Source organism: Triplophysa rosa, linkage group LG11 (genome assembly GCF_024868665.1).
Source record: "Triplophysa rosa linkage group LG11, Trosa_1v2, whole genome shotgun sequence".
NCBI lineage: Eukaryota > Metazoa > Chordata > Actinopteri > Cypriniformes > Nemacheilidae > Triplophysa > Triplophysa rosa.
The window spans coordinates 11,616,028-11,641,559 of record NC_079900.1 but is presented as its reverse complement, the minus strand read 5'-3'; the positions used below and the strand labels follow the sequence as shown (position 1 = coordinate 11,641,559).

Genomic DNA, 25,532 nt, shown 5'->3' with positions numbered 1-25,532 from the left:
CTCTTTGTTTTCCCCAGGAGTCCATGTTATTATTGAGAGGAGTGATTGTGACCAATGGGTTTCGAGGCCATTAAAGGTTTCAATTAACAGTCATAAAGAGACCTTCACAGCTCCTTGTTGAAACGTTGTCCTTCAGAATCCAAAATAAGAACCTCCTGTTTTATTGGATCCCTACGGTAGAAAGTGGCCGTACACACGCTTTCCACTCAAGCGCCGTCCAATTGGTGTGGACGGTGAGGGCTGCGCCGCGATTGGCCGAGAGCAGGGTGGGTGTGCAATGCGGATTGGAGGATGTCGGGGGACTGGGAAGACGACCTTTGTAAGAAGGCGTTGGTGCTGGTGGAGGAGCTTTGCTTCCGGTCTGGAGGCTTCAGCCAGAGTGAGAGCTGCCAAGAGTTCAGCTACATGATGAGAGGACCCAACAGACAGATAAACACAGGTGAGGTCATGGCATAGAGATTTAAAGAAACAGTTCACCCAAAAATTTAAATTATGTAATTTGCCCACCCATACGTAATTTTAAACACATGTGACTTTGTTTGTAAAAGAAAAGATTATTAAATCTTTTTTTAGCAATTGTCCAGCCCCAAAAGTAAAATTTATATGCTATATATTTATATTGTCATCATATGCTTACCCATAAGTTGTTTCAAACCTGTATAAATGTCATTATTCTGCTAAAAGATATTTGGAAGAATGTTTGTAATCAATCAGTTCTGGGGCACTATTGACTACTATAGTAGAAAGAAATTTTCTATTGGAGTCAATGGTGCCCCAGAACTGCTTCCCACATTCTTTAAAATATCTTCTTTTGTGTTAAACAGAGAAAAAAAAAAAAACTTAAGGTTAGTAAATGATGACGGAATTTTACTTTTTAGGTGAACTATACCTTTAAGACTTTGAAATACATACAATAACGTTGTGTGAGGAACAGGCAGAAATCTGTAAGTATATGAAAGAAAAGGTCATGCAGGTTTGGGACAAAATTAGGGTGAAGAAATATGGACTGAATTTTCATTTTGAAGTGAACTATTCCATTAAAACCTATTTAGAGCTTAAATTATGTTTTTTTTTGTCCATAATTTTACCAAAACATTGACACGGAACAGACAAACAGCCTAAAAGGGTGATTTCGCAAAGCACTGAACTGTGAGACCAGGAAAGGGCATCGAGGATGAGCACTGGTAATAGCTGCTCGTTCGTGTAATTGCGGCTGGTCATTCATTTGAATTCACATCATGTGCACCCCAGGTGTTATGGCCGGTTGCTGTGTTCAGAGTGAGACTGTCCTGTTTACAGATTTACTCATTATTGTTGAAATTCCCAAGTGGCCAGTGATTGAAATGGAATTGAACTTGCATTCCATTAAATATGAAAAAAATATGGCACAACCATGGGTAATTGAAATGAGTGTAGCTTCTGAGTTTCTAGTAAAAAGAGGAGGCTGTTGAAGCTTTTTCACAGGTCTATAAACACACTAAATTCATTCAAAGATACAAGGGAGACAGGTGGGTGTATATAGAGCAAAATCACAAAAGTTACTTGTTTTAATTTAAGCTACAAATTCAGAGTTTCTGTATTAGATTTAACCCTGCAGGAGTTAACAAAACTATTTATTACTTATTACTTTCATTAAGGACTGTTACCCTATTGTGCACTCGTTTGGAGTTTCTTTTCTTTTCTTTAGAGCTAAATTAATACTAGGTAATTTGCTGTGAAGGTTTTGTGTGCAGTTCTTTTCTCTTTAAATGTGTTTTTTTTTACTGCAACCAAGGGTCTGTGTTAAACAGTATCTGTGGAACTGTGCCAAAACCAAAACATTATGGTGAGCTGAGTTAAATTGTGCATGAAAGTAGTTTTGCATATGTATAGTTTAGTAAATACAATATTGAATGAGTCGAATGAGTAATGCATTCACTTACATTAAAGATTTTGATAATGTGACTAAATGTCTGTCATTAGTTATTTAAGGAGTGCTGGATTGAATCCTGGTATCATGGAAGTTTTGCTGGAGGCTTTAGCGTTTCAAAGTCCTTAGTCAACATTTCTCCCAATCTAATTAAAACCATTTTTTATTCTGAACAGAATCTTTTTAAGACACAGAAGCGTCATGCGCATGCAACCTCAGATTTTTTAAGTCGATCTTAGAAGTTGCGCAGTTATTTAGGTAAATGGTGTTAGTCTGAAATGTTCTGGTACATGGAAATTCACATTTCTAGTCTAATCAAGTGACACCTTATGTTTCTCCACACTTTCCTTTGAAATGCTTTAAGAGTAAAACGAATAAAAATAAACAAGCATGCCATGGTAATCCTTGGCTGTCAAATGTGCTTGGTTTATTAAAACACAAGATGCTCTTTTCTCGTTGTTAAATAGAGACATACATAGATGAGCAGGAACGACAGCTAAATATAATATTAATTAGTGGAAATCTGAGGGGTGCTGCTTGAGGGTCTTTAAACTCTTCTTTACTCACCGGATGGCCCATATGTGCAGTACTGCTGAAGGGGACTGTATTCATGCTGTCAAGCATACAGTAACAAGGTGAAATGAAAAAAAGGAGTCAGAGTTTCACGTTCTGTGAAACATTAGGTGAATAACAGAAATGTTAGCTGTTTTTTAGCAAGAAAACCATTTGAATTGTCTGCTTATTTCAAAGTCTATGTTGATCTGTCACTGATTCCGTGTGAATTCTGTTTGTTGACAGAAATGTATCAATAAAGTATATTTTCTAATTTAACATTACTTTCTTTTACAAATTTGAAGACAGATTATTGGATCTTTGACTACACATTTCTTTACAGTTTACCATTATTAAAGTACAGTTATTTGCAAACTAGACTAGTTATGCAGCCCTTGAATGTCCAAATGTTAAGTAGGAGCATAAAAATGGCTTGTGCATCCCCACCCAGATCTTTAGGAGGTGGTGACGGTGTGGAAAAGTAAATGAAGCTTAGCAAGAGGGCAGAGTCTGTAGACACGCTCAGTTGTTTTGCTTCCAAATAATCTTTTTTCCCTTGCAAGCAGATCAATACATTAACCGTTCTAATCCCAAACCACTTCTCTGTTGGGTCTCTTTCTCCATCAGCGTCTGATCATTTGGCTCCACATCTTTCATTCTTGCAGTTCCGCCTCTCCCACACCAGTGATCGCTCTCTGTCTTTCCTTCCATCACTGTCCACTTTTCCGACCTGTTTTCTCAGCCGGGAGCTCTTGCGGACTTTATTAACCCCTCTCTTGCGCTATCTCGCTCTCTTCCTCACCTTCGACGTGTGGAGTAAATACGTTATCTCGACCAGTCAGCCGATGTGTCTGCTTCAACATGTGCACTAATCTGTTAGCTCCTTCCAGGCCCCTCCCTTTTCCCACTGCTTTTCTTTCCATTCTTCTTCCCATTCTGCCTCCACCGTCCTGTATCACCATTTCTCCTCTCTACTCCCTTTTCCTTTGATCTTCTCCTCTGTCCCTCTCTCTTCCATTTCATCCTTGTATTCATCACTCTTCTTTCTCCCTCTATCTGCATCTTGTTCTTTAAACTGACAGATCAGTCGCATCGCCCCTCCCTCTGTCCTGCTATCCGATCAAATCTTTTGAACAAGTAGTGATTAATGACATACAGAGACTGATGAATTATTCAACAAAGAGAGACAGAAAGAACAGAGAAAGGAAACATTGAGGATGAGAAGGAGAGAAGTGTGATGGAGAGAAAGGAAGGAAGAGGGCATAGAAAAAGTAAAGGTGTGAGTGTGCACTGCTGAATTTTCGATTTGTGAATTACTGTACTTGATATCACATTGAATTGGTTTATTAATCAACGTGGGAAATGCAACCTGTAGATTTTTTACATCATATTTAACGATTTCCTTATATTGAAATGCACCATGAACATTTCCTGGAATGCTCTAGTTTGTCTGTAAAGTCTCCAGTGTGGACAAAAATGAAGCAGGCGTGTTGTGTTAGACTAATGAAATGACGGTTTAATTTCTTTGAATTGCAATTTGGTTCATTTCCTGTCATTCCAATTTAACATTATGCGGGCTGTCGCCAATTAATTAAAATACCAACTTATGAATTAAAATAGAGCCAAATTTTAATTTCTGATTTTTTTCAGCCCTGACTCACTCTTAGAAACGTGTGAGCAATGGAGGAAAAGATGGCAGTAGAGAGAAGGAACTAAAGGAAAAGATTGACCTGAAAAACAGCATGAAGGGTAAATAAAGAGAGGGCTGATGGAGTTTGAGGTAGACATATGATATGGCTTCCTTGGGTAATAGAAATTACATCGTAGCTCTAGGTGGAACCGTCCTGGGGTTTAGAGCTGCTGGTGGGTGTAATGTCTGAGATAGTGATGTGAGAGAGGGTTAAGCCAAGGAACCATGTGGGTGTGAGATCAGACCGACAGACATGCTGACAGACCAGGCCGCTGTTCTTTTTGATTGGCAGGCGCTTGTTTGTTTCTGCTTATTGGAGGGGAGCTTTTCTCCCCACTGTGGTTCTGAAAGCGAGTTGCCAAAGTCTCATTTTTTCTCAGATGACTCAGTCATGCACGCTCTTATAGAAATTGTTATTAAAGGCTTTGTGATTGAAAGCTCATACTCAGAGAGAGACAGAGTCGTAAGGCTTAATCACAGTTTAGAGGACATCTTTGTGGAAATTGTCATTGGCGTCGCCACTTTCTCTGCTAAGAAATAAATCCATCGTTTTCTTGGCTTTGTATTCAGATAAGGGCTTGTGAATGCTGGGGGAGCCAGTGATAATTTACAGGCACAATGCACCATCTCTTTTCCTTTTTCTGCCTCTGATCCTCTCTCTCTTTCTACTTCCTTCAGTTTCTCCCAAGTCATTTCCCAAGCACAGCATCTGTCTGCCAACTCCACCTCATTTGCACATTTTTCTTTTCAAATATCTCGCTGCTTATCCATGATAACTTCCAGGTTACATAATGAAGCTTGTTATCTAGAGTTGGGAGCTAAGTACCAGTTTTTATTCTAAACCAGTTCATTTAAACACAAAACTGGAACTGAATGATTTTCACGATTCGTTCAGTTAATGAATCTTGGATGCTAGGTTTGATGCAGATGGAGCACCGTACCCAATTCTCTGACAGTGTTTCCTGCAACGCTACTGAATCTACAGCACTGCTGCAAAATTGATGTTTAACTGAATTGTGGTCTGAATTGAATGGGATATTTCATAAAGAATACACAGACAATAAATGTACGTCCTTCAGTCCCTGCAGGATTTTGCGATCGCAGAATTTAACGCATAATCAAACTAACTCCACAAAATTTGCAGCAACTTGCAAAATGTTGAGATTGTTGCAGATTTTCCGCATAATTTGGCCAAAGACGCGCCATGTGACGTCCTCACATCGCGCATTCTGTCAAAACCTGTTCCAAAAGTCAAGCAGAGAGAAGGGTCTGTAACACTTACAGTTTGCTAACATCATCCATTGCCATCTATTTAAAAAAATAGCCTCTGGTATCCTTCCTTAGTTGTGCTGAAGGCGTTAGCATTAGCCGTTACGCTTTTTTGGCTAAAGGTTGCAGACACACCGATGTGTGTGTCACGTTCTTAAATGACATAATGTTGTAAACATCATGTTTATTTCGGTGTCAATGAACATTCACCACAATCAACTAAACGCTGATTTCTTAAAAGTATGCAAGGTTCATGGCATAAACTCATTGCATAGACATTTCCACAACCATAAACATGAAACGGCATGAAACGATATGTGATTGGTTGATTGACCTGTCAGTCAAAATGGCCTTTTGGGCGGGCCTTAAACTTTAAGCGGCCAAGGTTTCCAGACCTTCAGTATGAATCTGCTGCATGCCTTTTAATCATAAGTAATGCATAAATAATGTTTTCACAGGTGGTAGTTTTAAAGAAGAACTCTATTTGCCAATTCAAGTAGTTTTTTTATATTTTTCGGTAAAACCCCTCCACAATTTTTATCGCAAAATTTTAATAAAGCCGCTGCAAAATTAAGCATTTTTGACCGCAGAAATCACAAAAAATCTCCACAAAATCCTTTGCTTTGCAAGCTGCAACCAACATGCTCACACATTCACATTGACCTTAATATACGTAGTAGACACATTCTGAACAGAGTTTAGTAAACTCCTTAAAAAATGTATATTTGAACTAGTATTGTTTTAGTTTATATTTCCTAAGTGTTTTGTCAAGACCAGTTATTCTTCAGGCACTAAAACAATCATTAACGGAATCATTAAGGAACTGGAACCAGTCAATGAAATCAATAACAGGCCCTGAATCATTAAATTCCTCACGATTCCCATCCCGGTTGTTACTTCCCAAGGTTATGGGAAATCAAACTTTCACCCCCCCTCTCTCCCTTTGTTTGTTTTCTCTCAGAGATCTCCGTGAGTCTGCTCTCCGTCATTGTAACGTTCTGTGGCATCGTGCTGCTCTCTGTCTCTCTCTTCGTCTCCTGGAAGCTTTGCTGGTTGCCGTGGAGAGATAAGGAAGGAGGAGGTCTGAGCTTGACGTCAGGGCTCCTGCCTGGTGGTGTCGGTTTGGGTGGGGTGGGGGGCGGAGGGGGCTCCTCTCTCCTCCCTCCCCTGTTGCAGAGGAAAGATACACACTCCTCTTCCTCACTGTATCCCACACTTCCCCATGGTCAGCATCACCCCCATTTCTCTGACTCGATGGGTGTGGAGGGTGGAGGAGGGCTGGTGGTGGGGGGTGTGGTTGGGGGTCCGCAGGAGATGCAGGAGCATTCCTACCTAGACATGGACTCTTATCCCAACAATGCTGGTGAGAATTTTCAAAACACTTTGTATTTTTTCACTTACAGTGATTTTCAAATACAACACCGTTAGCTAAATAACTAGATAAATATTTTCTTTTATATTTTGTCAGTTTGAATGATATTAAGTGAAGCATTTAAATTTAAAATTCTAAATGAGAATTTAGATGAGTGTAAAAATACTGGTAATTGTGCTACAGTTTAAAAAACAATGCTTCACTCTTGTTAAGAGGCTGTTTACTCCGAAAAGCATTTGTGTATAAAAATCTAGACGATGCGCAACATAATGCAACAAATGACAGGTGTCTCAAGACACTTTTTTTAAAAGTCACTATTTTTAAGTACAGAGCGTCTCAAAATTTACACTCGTGGTGTGAGAAGTAAAAAACCTGTGAGACGTGTCACATCAGTCAAAGGTGTCTGTCGAAGGTGTAGTGCTTGTTTGAACAAAAACTATAAAAAAAAACAGCACAGACGTACAATGGAACACATTTTGTGTAAACAGTCCCTAAGACTATAGTGAGATATAGTTGCACTCCATCCATTTAACTATACTTAATACACTTTTGATATTCTCTATGGCTTATGCTTCCTCTCTTAAATATAATAAATATTGCACTCCAGCCAATTAACTATACTTACCTATACTCTTTTGATATTCTCTATGGCTTATGCTTCCTCTCTACTTCTGATTAGCAAACCTTAAGTTGAACCAGACATCTCCTGAGTTGCCCCCGGCAACAGAAGCAGGCTCAGCTACGAAAGACCTGCCCAATGCCCACTCGCAGCAGCAGGTCACCACCAGGTCAGTGACCTGCTCTTCTTGTTCCAGTCTGTGGTTGTGTGTGTGTGTGTGTTGCAGAATGATGGAGTGAGTGTGTGGTTTGTGTGTTGGAGGATGTGTGCTGCTTTTTGTGCACAGTGTGTACTAAAGTATTTCATAATAGAAATAGACCTTTGTTTTTTAACCACACTACCAGATATGACAGATTTTTTTCAAGGACACAGTGGGAACTGAAGGAAATGAAAATTATTATGATTTTTTTTGCATTGCAAAATGATTTTTATGTTTTTAAAAAAAATTTTTTTTATTTGCAGCCCCCTCCTACCAGTTGTCACTACCACAATGTAACTGGAAATTTTATTTTTTTATTCCCATTTTCATCATTCATTTCTCATTATTTTTTGTTAAATTAGCATAAACTAAAGGCAATACAACAAATACAACCAACTGTACATTTTAAATGATAAATAAAAGGAATAGATATTCTTTTTATTATCATTATAAAATTAACACAATTTGATTTGCATTCATAATGGTCTTCATAAATCATTTCAAAGAAAGTCCACTTTGCTTTCTTGATTTCGAGGTGAAATATGGCCTGGCTTGTTCTCGACAGGTTTACCTTACCAGACTCAAGCCTTAAACACCACATCAGATCGCAGCACCCGCTATAATGGGTGTTTGTGCTTTATATGCATGTGTGAGTGAGTGTTCACCCTCTGTTCTCTTTCCAGGCCTAAGACCATTACTCACCAGCTCTCCAGTCCTGATTTCCACGGTGAGGAGAAGAGTGAGCAGCTGACCAGCATCGGGCAGATCAAACCAGAACTCTACAGGCTGCGCCAAGGAGACCAGGGGGATGGCAAACAGGGCGACACCTGCGGCAAAATCAGCTTCCTCCTGCGCTACGCCTTCAAGTGAGATCCATCTTTCCAGCTCCCATCCCCACGGGAAATCGTCTCATATGGAGTGGTTATACAATGTGGGGATCCATGTCTTTCAATACTTTAGATGGTTAAAAATAGATCTCATCGTCAAGGCCCACAATTGAAAAGGCGAGGCAGGGGAGTTGCAGTCAGCACAATGAGTTATATTCAGGCCCTCTGCGGGCAGCCCTCGCGCGTCAGTCCTGGTCCATTATTTCGCCGTCACGAGGAGGGACGTTAGAATGGTGGAAAGTGCTGATGTTTGAGAAATGAAGGAAGGAGAAGCTGTTTCGTTCATGAATTATATATGACCAGCCACTTTAAACAGCACAGCCTGTCAACACATAATAACACGGCGCTGTGTTTTGCCCAGAATTTACAGAGGAGGCAAAGAGAACAAAAAGACGGGCGAGTGGAGATTGATACCTAATTCTTCACACATAGGGAGAAGTTTAAATAAATGATTCGACAGATCTGTCCCCGTTCATCACATTATCAGTCTTTTTATGCTCTGCTGCTTTTGAGGTGAGCGAACGGGGGTTTTAAATAGGGATGCACCGAAAATAGCAAAAACGCAAGTTCGGTGTTCGGCCGAATACATTTTACCGAACATGACTCGTGATACGATAGCGCAGAGACACAGAGAGAGAGAAACGCGTGCGCTTTATTACTGCCGCAAACATTTTGTGTGCGTGTGTGGAGGAGCATTTTAAAGTGTCAGAGAAAGACACAGCACGGGACTTGCCGCACGGAAGTAAATTTCCGAATGAAAGCGTCTTTACCGGTCGGTAACTTTACTTCAGACGGAAGCGGGCTGTTTGACAGTAGCCCCGCCGCTCGCGACATCCTTTGACATCATACAGTGGTCGCGTGCACACAGTTCCCTGTACTAAACAACTTGTCAAAGTATGTTCTGTGCACCTTCTGAGAGAACAGTCAGCTTTTGTGGGCGGAGTTTGGAGGAGAGACGTGAACTGAAATGGTTGTCAGTCAGCATCCGTCAGAATTGCTTGCATTGGATGTTTTTTTTTCTCAATCATTTTGCAATGTAGCCTATAATAATCCAACAGTTTTAGTTTATTCGTATTTTTAGCTTATGGCCTAATGTGGAATGACAGTTTTTAAAGAACTGTTTTGTTGTAGGGGTACAGTGTAACTTACATTACATTCTTTTAGCAGTCAGTTATAGGCCTAATTAATATAGGCTATTCATGAAGGGAGAGGGCTCAATTTTTTGTTTGAATTTACTTTGTTTTGCTCAATTTTATATTAAGTTGTATTGTATTTTATAAAACAAGACAAATTATAAAAAGCACATTTTGACCATTCAGTTTGTGCAATAGTGAAAAAAATGGCTTAATAAATAGAAGACATGCAAAAAACCGTGTTCGGTATTATTCGGCCTTCGGCCAAGTGTTTCACATCATGTTCGGCTTCGGCCAAGAATTTTCGTTTCGGTGCATACCTAGTTTTAATTTAAAGAAATGCAACAGGATATGGAATGATGCCCTGCGGCCGAGATTATATCTCATCCCGTGTGTGTTTAATTTTACATAATCACACCTCTTGCTATGCTGTTGCATGTGGAATACATCAATGTGAATGTGTCACTGCTACAAGCATTTTGGGAATAGCGGGCAGGTTGACACCGTCAGTCAGAGTCGCATCCGTCGGGACCCAGCTTTGTATCAGCACAGCGGTCGACCGACAACACCTGCGGCACCGCGGGAATAGTAGCCATTACTAACCTATTGTGTGTGAGGGTTTGAGCTGAATTCTTGTGTTTTTATTATTTTAATTTATCCATCTACCTGTCAGATTCATGCTGAGTGGTGATCATTGTGTTTTCTGGACAATAGCTTTCAAGCAGCATGTGTAAAAGCATGTGTTTAGTTAGTTTGAGCTCTTGTTTTGTTTAGAAATTATTTTTTTATAGGGGGTGGAGGGAGCCTGTCATTGAATAACGAAATGCCACTGTGCGCTGCAACATGCAGTGTGGTTTGGGGGTGGCTTTAAATGCACACAAAGACCAGCCTGATTTAAAGTGTGCTATCGTGTTTTGTGTGCCATTGACACAAGATTTATTATCCCAAACAGATATCATTTGGGCAATTCCATGCAAAGTCAACCTTAAAAACATTTAATGGTTAAAATACCCCAAAAGCATTTTTTCAAAGCATGATTTTCTATGGCCAGGTAAGTGCCGCTTTCAGAATGAGAACGATCACATCCATAACGGTGCATATTCCTCATAAACGGGCACATAAAAATGAAAATAACTATTTTATGTTCTATGCAGAGCCATCCCTTCTTCATTTGTTGGGTATTATTATTTATGCATTTTAATTCACAGAAATCCTACAAAGTATGTAGCCTCTCAAAATATATATTTTCTGTGTCATATCCATGTTTATTCCCTGTTTTTAAAATAGAAGACGTCAGTGCAAAGACTGAGGGGTTTTCTACAAACAGATGCTTTAATGTATCATTAACAACTACATTCTCTGAGAGTTTATATGTCACATTCATAACACAATATGTCACATCCATAATGCTTGAATTTCCCATATATGTTAGTCTAGAAAACTCAGAAATCACATTGGCTGGCTATAATAAGATGCTATGGCATAATTAGATTTGCCATTTTATTGTGACCTCCAGATTGCATTAGAAAAATGAATAATTTAACACGTTTGTTTCCCTCTCAACTTGCACCATGTCATGTGCAAGTTAATGACACATTCGTTGTGACCGACATGTCTGTCTGCGGGTTTATTGAATTTCGGGATGTGCTCTCCCTCCCCCACTGTTGTTGATTTATTTAAGTGTCCTAATGAAGGGGTGATGCATTTGTTAACGCTGAGAGACACGTTCTAACAAGGCCTGATTAGTAACCACTGAAGTTCCCCCGCCTCTCGTATTTACATCTGTACAAACACCGGGTGAAGCTCACGCTTTCAGAAGTTCACCATCACGCTGTGTTTGGCATCAGACCGCAACAACCCACTGCAGGAATGACCTACGGTTTGTTTTATAATAAGCTGTGGGTTATTTATAAAGACCGGTGTCGAAGGCTCTCGCCGACCGCCACGGACATTGCGGTGCACATCAAATATTTATGTTTTGATATTCACATTATAGATGTATTATCTCATTAATTCGCGTTCATACAAGATCCTTTTAGCAAGCGCGGCACAAGTATCACTCCATCCGTCAATTAATTCCAAGCTGTTGAGTAGAGTTTTTCCACTGGCACCTTTCTGGCTTTTTTATTTCTGAACTTTGGTGACAGCCATAGAGGCTCTGTGAATTCAGCGGCCCGGTTGTCAGCCTGCTTCAGCATAAACCTCCTCCCCTGTCAACGCCGGTTAGATGATGCCGAAACAGACTCGCACCCGGGCTAGCGAGCGCAGAAAGTTCCAGATAGTTCAAAGTGAATAACTCTGACATTGATGTGTCTTTCTCACAGCACGGAGCAGCTGGTGGTTAAGATACTGAAAGCCCTCGACCTCCCGGCAAAAGACGCCAATGGGTTCTCCGATCCTTATGTCAAGATCTACTTACTGCCTGATAGGAAGAAGAAATTTCAGACTAAGGTATCTTTTTTATTTTACCGAGGCTGCGACCGGCTTTTGCTGCCTGTACAATAATCCACCGTTGAGATGGCAGACCCTCTTAGGACTCATTAAGATCTAGATGCATTTGTGTGAGATTTTTTTCCCCACTGCCCTAGTTCATCTAAAAATACATCTGTATCAGCCAGTGCATTTGAATTACTTTGTCGTTTGACGTTCTCAGCTTTTACACTTATCTAATGTATTCGACGTTTGCTCATATCTACTCTTGATTTTGTCGCTCTGGTTCACAGGTGCACAGAAAAACTCTCAACCCTATATTTAACGAGACGTTCCAGTTCAGCGTGCCGCTGGCTGAGCTGCACTCGCGCAAGCTCCACTTCTCCGTCTACGACTTTGACCGTTTCTCCAGGCACGACCTCATAGGGCAAGTGGTGGTGGATAACCTGCTGGACTTCAGCGAGGGGACTGGAGAGAAGCCTATTTGGAGAGACATAGTGGAAGGAACCGCGGTGAGATAATGCCTGAAATGTACATTTACATTCGTGCATTTGGCAGCAGCTTTTATCCAAAGGGACTTGCAGTGCTTTGAAGTTATGCGTTTTATCACCTTGTGCATTCCGTTGGGATTACGATCTTATGCAGCTTTCTCTTTTAAATATCCTAAAATCTCTATAAAATCAAAATGGAAGTTTTTTGGCTTTTAGTGTGAATCTGTTATAGTTAAAGATACCTATAAACCAGTATTCTCAGTACAACCGGTATATAAGATCATATTTGAAAGATATTAAAGCATTCAAAATGTACAGGCTCTCAATATGTCCCGACCTAATTTCCAGCTTCAGTGAAAATTATGTTAGGGCAGTGGTTCTCAAACTTTTTCTTGTAAGGTCCCCTTTGTGTAGAGTGCATTGCTTTGCGGCCCCCCCAAATAAAGACTTGTAATCTTAAACTTATCATTTTAATTAAACCAAAAACATATTCAATTATACAATGCTGGAACATCAATTCTTTTGGTTGGTGGTCTTATTATTCTGATGTTTGATTGCATAAAATGTGTGATAAATACCTATATTTCATAAAATGCCACAAAATTAGTGTCCCCCGGATCCATCTTGGGCCCCCCCAGGGGGGCATGGTCCCCAGTTTGAGAACCACTGTGTTAGGGCATCAAACAGAGCTTGAAAAAAGCATTTTCAAGGCACTTGAGTGGATCTTTGAATAAATGACCCTTCAGTCAGGTTAAATAAATAATCAATCTAAACAGTGTTAGCACTAGCAGCACAAAGATTTGGGGTTTGATTCCCATACTGACATACAGTCAATCTCTTTGGATTCAGTCTTTGCTAAATGCATCGATGTAACAAATGTCATAATGTTAGCATCATATATATATATAGCATTTCAATTAAATGCACTAGTAAAGCTCATTTCATATTTATGATACAGATGACTCGCATGTGAACATCATGCATGATTATATGCTGAGCTGCTGCCGCGTCCTTGGGGATGTTTGTAGCAGAGGTGTGAAGATCTTCAGCGATGCCTGTGCTTGTCCTTCTAGAAAAAATGACCTGAAATTAGTGAAGGTCACTTGAGCCGTGCTTTCTTGAGAGTACTTCTAAAAATGTCACAGCATTTTAAAGAGCGGTTTTTAGCAACATTTTTATCAACATCATTATTTTTTAATGAATAATGTACCGGTACCAGAACAGAGAGGAGATTTGAAGACAGAGAGAATAAATGAAATACGGCACAAGCTTCAGTATGTTTAAACAGGTTAAAGGAGCACAGATCTGTCAAATATAGGAAATAAGATCAATTTGACACCATCTACTGTACTTTCAACAAGATCAATTTTAAAATTGTGATGCTGGCAGGAGTGAATTGTGTCTCACAATATGACCACATTTGATTGGTGCAACTGGAATGTTTTCATACACCCTCCAGATCAGCTGCTCAGGTGGCGATAGCTTTTTTTTGCCCACTGGTTAGAAAATAACTTGAGGTAATTTTTCATTTGCAGCCTTGTGGTGTGTAACAGTATAAATCTCTGGGTGCATACAAATAACGTGTATGGAGTCAAACCTAAGGCTGCCTGCTTCTGTAGTTCTTTAAGACGTATCCCAGATGCTTGACGTTTTTGATGAAATACTGTAGCTCTTTTTGTTTACATCGGCTGCTCCTGTGCTTTTTTCATTATAGCTGATGATAAATTCTGTCTGGCAGAACAGGAGCTTTAGACAAAGATGAAAAGTCTAGACAAAGAGTTTAGGAGGAAAAACGAACGCGGCATCTCAACACGTGCCCTTCAGATCAGAGGATCCATCTGTTATTCATTAATCACATACAGTACAAGCGATAACAGATGACAAATTGAAAGCTTTTTTTAGTCTGAACTACAATTCGTTTTCTTCATTGTAGAAGTTTTGTGACCCGTTCCAAATTGGTATAAATTTCTTTGTTCTGTTGAACACAAATAAAAGAATGTTAGCAACTATCAGTTCTGGGGCACCATTGACTACCATAGTAGGAGAAAAATGTGTTCTGTTGGACAAAAAAAGAAGATAATTTGAAGAATTTGTGAATGCAAACATTTCTGGGGCAGCATTGACTACCATTGTATTTTTTCTACTATGGTAGTCAATGGTGGCCATGAACTGATAGTTGTTAACATTCTTCCAAATATCTTTGTGTTCAACAGAACAAAGACATTTATACAGGTTTACAGGTTATACATGATAGAATTTCATTTCAATTGTTTTTGTTTCCCTTTAAATAAAGCTATACTCTCCAAACAGTCTTTTGATGTTTATTCCAGTGCAATTACCTGCCCCATAGATTTCTATTGTAATAGACAACCTCATTGTCTTCCACTTGTTTATACAAAATGAAGGACGAGAAATTATTTTCCATGGTAATGGTTCTATCTGTGAGCTTTGTTTGAATTGAAACTGAAACATTTCTTTAAAAAAAATATTTGCTTTAGTGTTGACAACTACATTAACATTCCTTAAGTACTGTACATTGATAAAAGATGCTTTGAATTTGTTACCAAAAGTAGCAAAAAGTTTTGAATCACCATATGGAATATACTGTATGTAATCATTAAAAGGTTTCATTTTATTTCATTTATTTAGCATTACTCTCAATAATAGTCTCCAAATCCAGCACAGCCTTTGGTGTGATCTCTTGCCCTTCTTATGTGTTTGTTGTGCAGGAGAAAGCTGACCTGGGAGAGCTGAACTTCTCACTGTGTTACCTGCCAACAGCCGGCCGATTGACCGCCACCGTTATTAAAGCCACCAATCTGAAAGCCATGGACCTCACAGGTTTCTCAGGTAACCGCCCACCCAACCCTTTCTCCCTCCCACTCTAAACTTCTCTTTTAGTTAATCGCGATACCTCATTGTTAACATTCAGCCGTGATAAAACCAACACTCATTAATAACGTTAATGTCACACGTCCAGCATGTGACTAAGGTAATAACATTAAAGGTCATAAAAATATCAGTTTTCTAAGCTGTGAATATTATATAGCACCTCTGAAAAGTTGAATGTCAAAACAGAAACGCCTCATAAAGGCATCAACATGGCAGTCGTAAGGATGAGAGACATTCTTAATTAGTCTTGGCTAATTTAATTACTGTAGAAAGTACGTTCAACGTAATGTAATAAAGATTCCCCTCGTAGGACGTGATTATGTTGCATCACGGTGCGTTAGGAACGTTAGGCGCAAGCATCATTACGCCACTTCTAATGTATCGCTAATGCTAACACAATAATTATTGATGCAGTTATTAGCAGCATTAATATTAATGTAGTGGATGCATTACGTACCGCTGTTGCTAGTTCCCTGACATTCTCTAGTTTTATCTATGTATCCTTCTTTATAATTATATCTTTATTATTTTTCAGATCCGTACGTCAAAGCGTCTCTGGTTTGTGATGGTCGACGGCTGAAAAAGAGGAAGACGTCCATAAAAAAGAATACTCTTAATCCTACGTATAATGAAGCTCTGGTCTTTGATATTCCTAATGAGAACATCGAGAACGTGTCGCTGATCATCGCTGTCATGGATTATGACTGGTAAGATCACGACCGCTCTTCTCCTGTTGAGATGCCGCAATGTGTTAAACTCCGGGCTATGATATGGCTTGACAGGAAGCACACGCTTTTGTCTTACAGGGTTAGTTTAAAAAGAAGAATATAATTTCCTCACTTTTGTATTTCTCAACTGCATTAAAAAAAATCTGTGTTGAACAAAAAAGTAGCATTTTGCAAAATTTCCACACTGCTTGTTTCTAAAGTGAAAGTGGATGGGGACCAAGGACGGTTGTAGTCACCATTGACTTTTATTTTTGTTTACTTCCCTTCCGTCAAATCAGATATAGACTTTATTGACAGCAGTCTGTCCATGTTGGCAATATGGTTCTGTTCGGGCCAAACTGTCACGGATGGACAGAGCGGAGAAAACCCGGAATGAAACTCCCCAGGGGTAACGGAACAGATCCAGCAGAATAAAATTACAATACTATACACACCGTTTCATTTGCATAATATACGCTTGAAATAACCAAATAGTTAATGAGCTGGTATATTGAGAACAAGGTACTGAAGAAGTGCAATAGATCTCTGGTGTGAAATTCCTGAGAGCGTAGATTAGCGAGACAGATGTTAAAAGCACTAAGGCAAAGGGCTGCCAGACAGGAGGTGGAGCTGCAAATGGAGGGGGATGTGAGGAGCAACTTGCATCCATGCAATAGACAGGCAGCAGATAGACTGAATGAACGAAGGACCTAAAACAGATCTGAGATGTTTCGGAATTGCAGATTTTATTACCTGGAGGCTTAACTAATGTGACCTACCTGAATTAATGTGATGCTTGATTTTTGGGTTCGCTGTCCCTTTAAGACATAAACACAGAATGTGCAGAATGCCTTGTAGATTTTTTTAAGATCATCAGGATCACATTTACCTGTATATACCTAATATACATTTTACAATAAAAAAATGTGCAATGGAAAAAAATCTGCATTGCTGATAGTGATGGATTATTTGTCGTTTAATTATTAAATTAGAGTTCCTCCTGCACATATTTGTTCTGCTAAACATAGGACCATATGCTCCTGTGTGTCAGACCCGTTCCTGGTGGACGTCTGCACTATTTTGCATAAAGACAAGACACCTCATGAATATACATGGTGGCCTAATACTAATGGAAGCAGTGTCTCGGGGTGAATTCTGCCAGTGTTTCTTGTCTGGTGGGCACACCTTAGGTCACCTCCGATTTGTTTGTGTGTGTGAGTCACATTTACGGTTAGCTTGAGTATAAGTTGCTTTACTTTTTAAGAAGGCAATATTCCTGCTGCTATGTGTTTGCCCAGGTTTTGGTGTTCTTTTGAAGAACAAAATATGCCTTGCAGAAATCATGAGCTTACTAATCATGCATCAGATGCTATTTTAGGCAGTGCTGAGAAAATTCACATCTGAGTTCACTAATGCGTATTTGTCAGTGGTCTCCGAGATTCTATCTCTCCCCTATGGCATGCGGCACACCACCAACCCTTTAACGAAACAGCTCGCCTGCACGCCACAGATAACGCCTGAGTAATTACTCTTAGCATTACTGCATGCCATCTGTGCTAAAAGCCTATCTACTTGATAAGAGTCATTTCTGACATGTACCTGACATGCTAAACAACCCATTTTGAAATATGTTTCCATGTCTGGATTGATACTGGCATTGAGTTGGGCGATACAGGTGCAGGCAAAATAAAAGAGGTTTTCTTGTATTTGTTTTTCAAGCAGACTGCTTCAACTAAATTTGCTTACAGTATCCTGGCAGCCTTAGAAAAAGTCAAGTCGTTCATTTTAATTCAGCAGGTCTAGGACTAACATGGGCTGTGATGAGCTCAGATTGAGGACCAATAGGAGAAAAATGTGTAAATCAAGATACATTTACTTAACAAGCAAAATTACATGTTTTCTTTAAAAAAGCTGAATATAGTGAGTATGCCTAAAATAAGCACAAGTATTTAGAAAAATAAACTTACAGTAATTCAGGTTTCACAATTCAATCAACTTAAAGTTTTTTCATACAGATGGTTTTGGTTGTTTTAAGCATAGACCCGCTTAATATTGATAATTGTTTCAGAATAACAAGAAATAATCTTATGTCGTTTTGGTTGTCAAGTAAATGTGTCTTGATTTATAAATTTTTAGATATTTGTACTGGAAAGCAAAACAAAAATATTTTTTGCGGTGTAACATCATTGTCATTGGACAAAACCTTTACTGGCACTTATTTCTTATCGAAAGATGCCATTATGTGATATGTTTTAAACAGCATCTTCATCAAATACTCATAAACCAAACCTTATCTCCAACTAAAAACTAAAACTGTCCCCAAATTTATTGGGACCTAAAATGAACATTCTATCACAGAAGTACAAATATCTAAAAATTCTTACATCAAGATATGTTTACCTGACAAGGAAAATGACTGATGAATAATGAAAATATTTAGTAGGCCCTATTGTTTTATGAATGAAAATATAAGAATTAAGTAAGTTTATGTTTAAAACAAGCAAAAAAAGTCTGCCAGTGGGGTAAAAACATTAGGTACTAAAACTAAATTCTTACCCCATTGGCAAATTTTGTTTTTTTAAACATTTTTAAACATTTTAAACAAAATTTTAAACATAGAACACAAAACGAGATGTGAATGGTGACCAGGGGCTGTCAAACACCAAAAAGGAATACTTTAGCTTTGTGTGAGGAATAAGCTGAGATTTACATATTCACTGTAAATCTTGCTATACTGCTATCCATGATCATTATTCATTGCCATTTTATGGAAGGAAGCAGCTTCAGCATTCTACTAATAAAAGGATAGAAATGATGAAAGAATTTTCATTTTGGGGTGAACTATCCCTTCAACTCTTTGTATTCACCAGGGGAGAGAATATCATACAGGTTTGCAAAGTGAGCCTAGCATGCTATAGAAGAACCATTTGTGGCTCCCAAAGAACTAGTAAAAAAAAAACATTTATTTTCTTTTTACCACTACAAATAACCTTTTGTGAAACAAATGTTTTTCAGCATTATGAAGCACGTTCTTAAGAGTGTACTACTACCCCCCCAAATTCAGAGAAATTTTGAGAAAAGCTATTGAATGTTGTTAAGTGCCTGAGCCTGGACCTAACCCTTTCCCTAAAAATCCCATTGGTTAATGGTAATATTGTTCCAGGGCCAACAAGGATGTTGATCCAGAAACATGTCCTACTGAGTAAATCATATTTTGGCATGACATCCAGCTTTTAATGGCCGCTGTTCTCCTCAATCGTTCCAGCAATCAGAGAAACATACCAAAGTGATTGGTTTGCTTGTTATTTTATCTTCACTCTAGAAGCTTTTCATACTCACTTTTCAGGTAATAAAGTGATTATGACACATCTCTCTCTCTCTCTCTCTCTCTCTCTCTCTCTCTCTCTCTCTGCACATTTTCTCAGCCTCCTTTTCTTTATCCGTGTAGTCAGTAGACCTCACATAAGCCACATCCCATCAGTCCTCTGTGACGATTCTTCACTCAAGCGGTTCCCTGTGCTCCTGCTTCATTTTGTTTATCCCAGTAATTCAATCATTTGGATGTACCTCTGTCTTTCTCTGTTTCTGTTCTATCGTTTGACTGTATAATTATGTGATCCCTCAGCCTGTGTCTGCGTAATTAAAGGACCGTGTATAAAAACCTCTTTCAGTGTGTGTGTTTGCGTGTGCATGTGTGGGTCTTAATGGGCAGGTTGGTTATATGACATAGCTTATCCTGTCTGTGTCTTTCTAATTACATGATGGACATTAGTTTGTGCTCCTGAAGGTCTTCCGTGTCTCTTTTCCTTTCCCTCTCTCATCCATTTGTTGTAATGGATGCACTGTGCTATAGGTCTGGGCTTCATTTCTTAGCCTAACTGCATTAATTCAATCTCTCCCTCTCTGTCTCTCTCTCGCTCTGTCTCTTAGTATCGGTCATAATGAGGTGATCGGTATGTGCCGTGTGGGCAGTGATGCTGATGGGCCGGGAAGAGAGCACTGGACAGCCATGCTGGCAAATCCCCGCAAACCTATTGAACACTGGCACCAGCTGGTGGAGGTAGGCAGCGTGACCACATGGAGTGTGTGTGTTAGCATGTGAGAATCAATTAATGTGCACTGTGTGTTACTGTGTGTGGGGAATGCCCTCTATGCACACCACGCCCTTTTTAAAACGGCTTTAACCTTGATTTTAACCTTGATTATTGCGCCTGATGCCAGTTTGTCTTTATTAGTGTGACTGGTGAAGAAGGTGAATGAGAAAAGACAGAAAGAACATTATGTACATTATGATTACACTGGAGTACTTACCAATAATAAATAAATGGGTATTAAATATTATTGAGTTTACATAAATTTATGTCAGAAAATAATGCAGAGTGAATTCAACCCAGGAAAAGTGTACAAAAAAACAAGAAAATGTTTTGCCTGATGATAACAATAATGAAGTATGTACCTCAGAGTCTTTATCCAAAAATATATGACAGAGACTGCATTTAATACATTAATGCCATGTTTTAATGAACAATGCATTTATATAATATATATTATGCTCTATAGTATGTTACAATGCATTATACTATTAAAAGATGTAAACATGGAGTATACGTCAGTATACAATAATGTATTTTTATTTGTGGTTACAATTATTAATGAAAATTCCAAGCCATTACAATAACATTTTTTAATTTTAAGAACACATTTTCTTATAGACTTCACATAAAATGTTATCAAATCAAGAATGTTAATGTATGTTGTTTTTTATGTCCACCTCCCCAGGAGAAATCCATAACTACATTCGTGTCAAAGAGTGCCGCAGCCTCCCCTAAGCCAAACATAGTGGTGGACAGCCCTCACTCTGAGTAGAGATGTGAGTATACACACACTGTTACTTCTTCACATAAGAGATCTGTGTGGGAGAATACATTAAAGTGATAGACTGGAGTAGCTTTCATTCATGTATTGAAGTACTGGCACAGGCTGAAAGCATCCACATCTGTTCACTGGAGCTGTTGTATGCTTATGTAACATGTTTAACCCTCTTGCTGTGTGTATACTTGTTATAAAGAGCAGATCACCTAAACATGACATTTCTGTCATCATTTGCTCACCCTTGTGTCACAGCCATATCACTTTCTTTCTTCTGTGGAATACAGACGGTTGAAGAATTAACACCTCACAGCCATGTTAGAAAGGGTCCATTATTTCGGCTGGAGCAAGAGCTTGCCTAATGTTTCGTAAAAACTGAAAAAAACGGATTTATTTCTTATATTGTAGAGTTTATTTAATACCCATTTATTTATTATTGGTAAGTACTCCAGTGTAATCATAATGTACATAATGTTCTTTCTTTCTTTTCTCATTTTATTATAGAGTTTATTTATTATATATGTCATGTTTAGATGCAGGAAATGATTCATTCAGTCTAATTGATGACTTCAGTAGGACTAGTCCTAAATCATTGTGATTGCCTTGAATTCTGTATTCAGAATTTCTCATTTTATGTTCCACAGAAGAAAACCATGAGGGTGAGTAAATAATATAACTCTTTGGATGAACTAATCCTGTAACAGTGCTTTCTCTCTCTGTCTGTTTCTTTCTCTCGTGCTTTCTCTCTCTCTGTCTGTTTCTTTCTCTCATCCTCAGGTCAGCATTATCTTTTCAGCAACAGAAATACATTCTTTCTTTTCACCTGTGAATAATTGTTCATCAAGACAGAACCAGAGAAGAGAGACTGTGCTTGTGTTAGTGCTTTTCCTCCCTGCAAACCCAACACAATATTAAGAGATCCACCTAGACCTGGAACACACACACATACAGACAACACAACCATACAAACACTTGGAATCATAATAAAACTCTGGCATGGATGGTATTGCTTCAGGAGTGATGTTAACGTCAAAATATGTAACGATTTATTCAGGGGAAATATGATGAACATTCCCACTTTAAAAATAGATGATCTTTATTTAGTTATTTAAAACTGAGCCTAAAACATTTTAATTACTTAAAAAAAAAAGAATCAGGCAAGAAACCTGATCAATTCTGGACCACGAATGTGTGTGCGTATGAGTGCATGTGTGTGTGAGAGTTTGTACGGGTGTCTGTGCGTAGCTATAAAAACAAAAAATCTATACAAAGTGTTTTCAGTCGGACAAGTATTTGGAGTGGTCTTCTCTGCCAATGCAGAACACTAGCAACTGTTTCCTATATCTCTGGAGAGGACTACTTTATTACTGTACCCATCTGGAGAAGGAGGAATAAGGACGGACGCATTGGCCAATCACGTTGTGCAGTGTTGAAATGTGTCCCTCTGTCTTTCGCATTTTTATCACCTTCTTCCTGCTTGGAACTCATTGAGATCAGCAATTCATTTTATTTTGTTTATTTACCATTGTTGTTCTACCAGATAAGAAAGGAACAGTTGGTACGTTTGCAAATATGTTTCCCCAACCCGGACGCACTGGCAAGTTGAATTCCTTTGAGGACTCTTCCACGGAGCTAACATTGATTTCAAATATTGCCCGAGGACCCTGTCTAGGATGGACCTTGGATTGACGTGCACGTCCTGGGAAAAGATTTGACCATAGTATTTTATTTTTATACCACGGCAGGATTTTTTTGAGTTCTCTCATTTCAAAAGAGGAAGCGCGTGCTCTACATGACCCCTCTGCCAGGAGGACCGCTTCGGAAAGGCTCCTTCCCGTGTACCTTCGTGTTTGTGGGAGTATTCTTTTGTGTCGATATGCATTTGCTCGTCGGTTCGTGTGTGCGTGCGTATGCCCGTGTGTCGTATATGTCACTGTGACCCCGTGTTTGCCACCAACGTCCTTTCTCCTGCACAGAGTTTTTGTTTTGAACAATCAAAATGTGTCGCCTGTCCTGTGTCTTAGATGAACTATTTCCTGTTGCACTAGATAGGGACAGGGTGTATTTCTCAGATGCGGTCGTAGAATGTGCTGTTGACCTGTCTCTGTTGTTTCCCTAACACTGAAAGTGTCCCTAGCCTGATCTGTGTTCTCGTGTTGGGTGTTCTTATTTCTTTTTTTTGGTAAATGTGCTATGTGTGTAAGAGGGGACAAACCTATGGTGGCCAGGAAATAAATGTCGGACGTTTTTAATTGTCTTTAAAAGAAAAAAGACTCTTCATCTCTTTCGGCTGAGCATTCCTTGCGAACAGAGATAAAGAGGGAGACTTGTAGTCTTATCTCATTTTAGTGCCACGAGGGTCCCGACACGAATTTTATTTGACATCTCTGTACAGTCCTTGTATATCAGAATAGGCGCTTCTAATATATCGACCAAGAACAGCTACATTTATCAGTTCACGTACCCTTGATATCCAGGTTCACTGCAGCTATTAATATCGCAGTACAGCCACTGCCAATGCTATTGCACATACCCCTAGACGGAGGAATACTAAATTACCAATCACAAACACTCATGAAATGTATATCAGTATAATTATTTTCCACGCCAGCCCCTGAGCTCATATTTTTACCATTTCTATTATTAATCACACATCGGGCCAAGCTATCAAGCTTGGACTCGCGCGCGCACACACACAAGCGCTGGTGTGTGCTCAGTCTCGAGTCCGTTATCATATTTCACCTCTTGTTGTTTTCTAAGAGCCCATTGATTCCGTCATACACGTAGATGTGGTATCGACCCACAGCCCCATCCAGCTCCTGTCTGCAGCCCTGTGTCTGAGGACAACAAACACACTTCTGCTGCCTTAGATCTTACACTGTGGAGGCACGTTCTCTGTAGAGTGATCTTTGAACCCCTCTGTCGGCTTCCGCACTCACCTCTCGTTTTTACGATACGTCCGTCTTTCATTCTGTTTCTCTCTCTCTTTTTTTCAGCCTCGGCCTGTATTTCTCTACGTTTGTCTCCCCTCTTTCCTCTGTCTCTCTGTGTCAGTGCAATTCTGAATGATCCCGAGGAAATGTGTTTGCATGCTTATATTAACATGGATGATGTCAACTTGATGCAATGATAATTTAATAAGTGATGCTCAACACAAAATTTGACAATGAACTTGATACTAACAGTACTAATGACAAACATGTTGACCTGTTCAATATCATTGAAACACTGACGATCAGTGATGTTGTTAATATTGTATATCCTCTTTGAAATGGTATTACAGTTTCTGGGTATATTTTTGTTTGTATGTTGGTTCGTTTGCTTTTTTAGTTTTCTTCGAAAGGTTTACTTTTTTATATGTTCAGAGTAAGCTGAGAGCAAGATGAAAATGAAACGCAGTCAGGGCGAGAACATTTCAGCTGAAAAAAAAGTGAAAACAATACTGAAAAAAGCAAAAAAAATAAAAAAATCCCCCAAAAAACTGTTAGGAGGATGATTATGTGAATGATTAAGAAGATGAATCTAAGGCTGGAGCAATGATGGCTGAAATAAAACATATGTATGAAAATCATTACCACGTGTTTGCGTGATACAACTACGTATTTGTCTGTTCATGTGAAGCACTGTTGATAAGGTGTCATCTTGATCTTTCCTTCTACCTCTTGCTTTTTGTGTTTTACTCCCTTTTCACATTCCACTGTGCATTATGTTGTGCGTAATTATGTAGTTACTCTCATAAATTGTTTAGTCACTGTGAATCCACTTTATATAAATGCAGCATTGCATTTCTCATGTTCAAGGTTCTGTTTGTGTTTTCTGTTTTTTTCCATGGGCACGCAAACACATACTTAAGGGATAGTTCACCCAAGAATGAAAATGTCTTTATTTACTCCCCTATACATTTTTTTGTTCTGCTAGAAGAATGTCAGTAACCAAACAGATCTCATCCCAGATCTGGTTTGGTTACCAACATTCTTCCAAATATCTTCCTTTGTGTTTGGCAAAACAAAGACATTTATAGTGAGTAAATGATGACAGAATTTTCATTTTTGAGTGAACTATCCCTTAAGATCCTATCTATAAATTTAACCCGACCCTCTGCTCAGACCTTTGGACTCATTCTCCACATCAGTTGTATCTCTTGGAAACTGAACATCTGCTCGAAAGTCAATGCTTGTTTCATCTGCCTCCATCTTGTCCTCATCTGTGTTCATGTGAGTCTAATGCACCGTTCATGGGAGCCACAGAATATCTGTAGTCAGCACTCTCTTCCAACCCTCCACACTGACACACACAGATACAGGAAGAGAGACAGAGGTGAAAGGATTTACCGTGTGTCGGCTACAAATCCTAGAAAAGCAGGGGGAACGTTCTTGAAAGAGACCAGCATGGCGAGAAATCTGAAAGAAGCATAAACAGGATTAAGAGAAAAATACATCTAAAGGAATAGCAGAACAATAGAAAAGAAAACTAGTTGAGTGAAATGGAATTAGTTGTGCGGGTGGATTGTGCG

General features: G+C 39.1%; 1 protein-coding gene across 4 annotated transcripts in view; it reads left to right on the top strand.

Moving 5' to 3' along the window:
* Positions 1–24,590, top strand: part of syt3 (synaptotagmin III) — a 40,068-nt gene extending 15,478 nt beyond the window's left edge. For 3 of the 4 annotated variants that reach the window (XM_057346123.1, XM_057346125.1, XM_057346126.1), the window contains 11 exons: positions 18–439; positions 6,382–6,783; positions 7,472–7,580; positions 8,294–8,476; positions 11,955–12,081; positions 12,354–12,572; positions 15,281–15,401; positions 15,979–16,150; positions 20,081–20,210; positions 20,930–21,020; positions 21,797–24,590. In XM_057346123.1, coding sequence (XP_057202106.1) covers positions 292–439; positions 6,382–6,783; positions 7,472–7,580; positions 8,294–8,476; positions 11,955–12,081; positions 12,354–12,572; positions 15,281–15,401; positions 15,979–16,150; positions 20,081–20,210; positions 20,930–21,016 — 1,698 coding nt within the window. In that variant the 5' untranslated portion in view covers positions 18–291 and the 3' untranslated portion in view covers positions 21,017–21,020; positions 21,797–24,590. Of the gene's footprint in view, positions 1–17; positions 440–6,381; positions 6,784–7,471; positions 7,581–8,293; positions 8,477–11,954; positions 12,082–12,353; positions 12,573–15,280; positions 15,402–15,978; positions 16,151–20,080; positions 20,211–20,929; positions 21,021–21,663; positions 21,770–21,796 lie in introns of those variants that run through there. The other variant, XM_057346127.1, reaches the window with a different exon arrangement.
* The last annotated feature ends 942 nt before the right edge of the window (positions 24,591–25,532 follow it).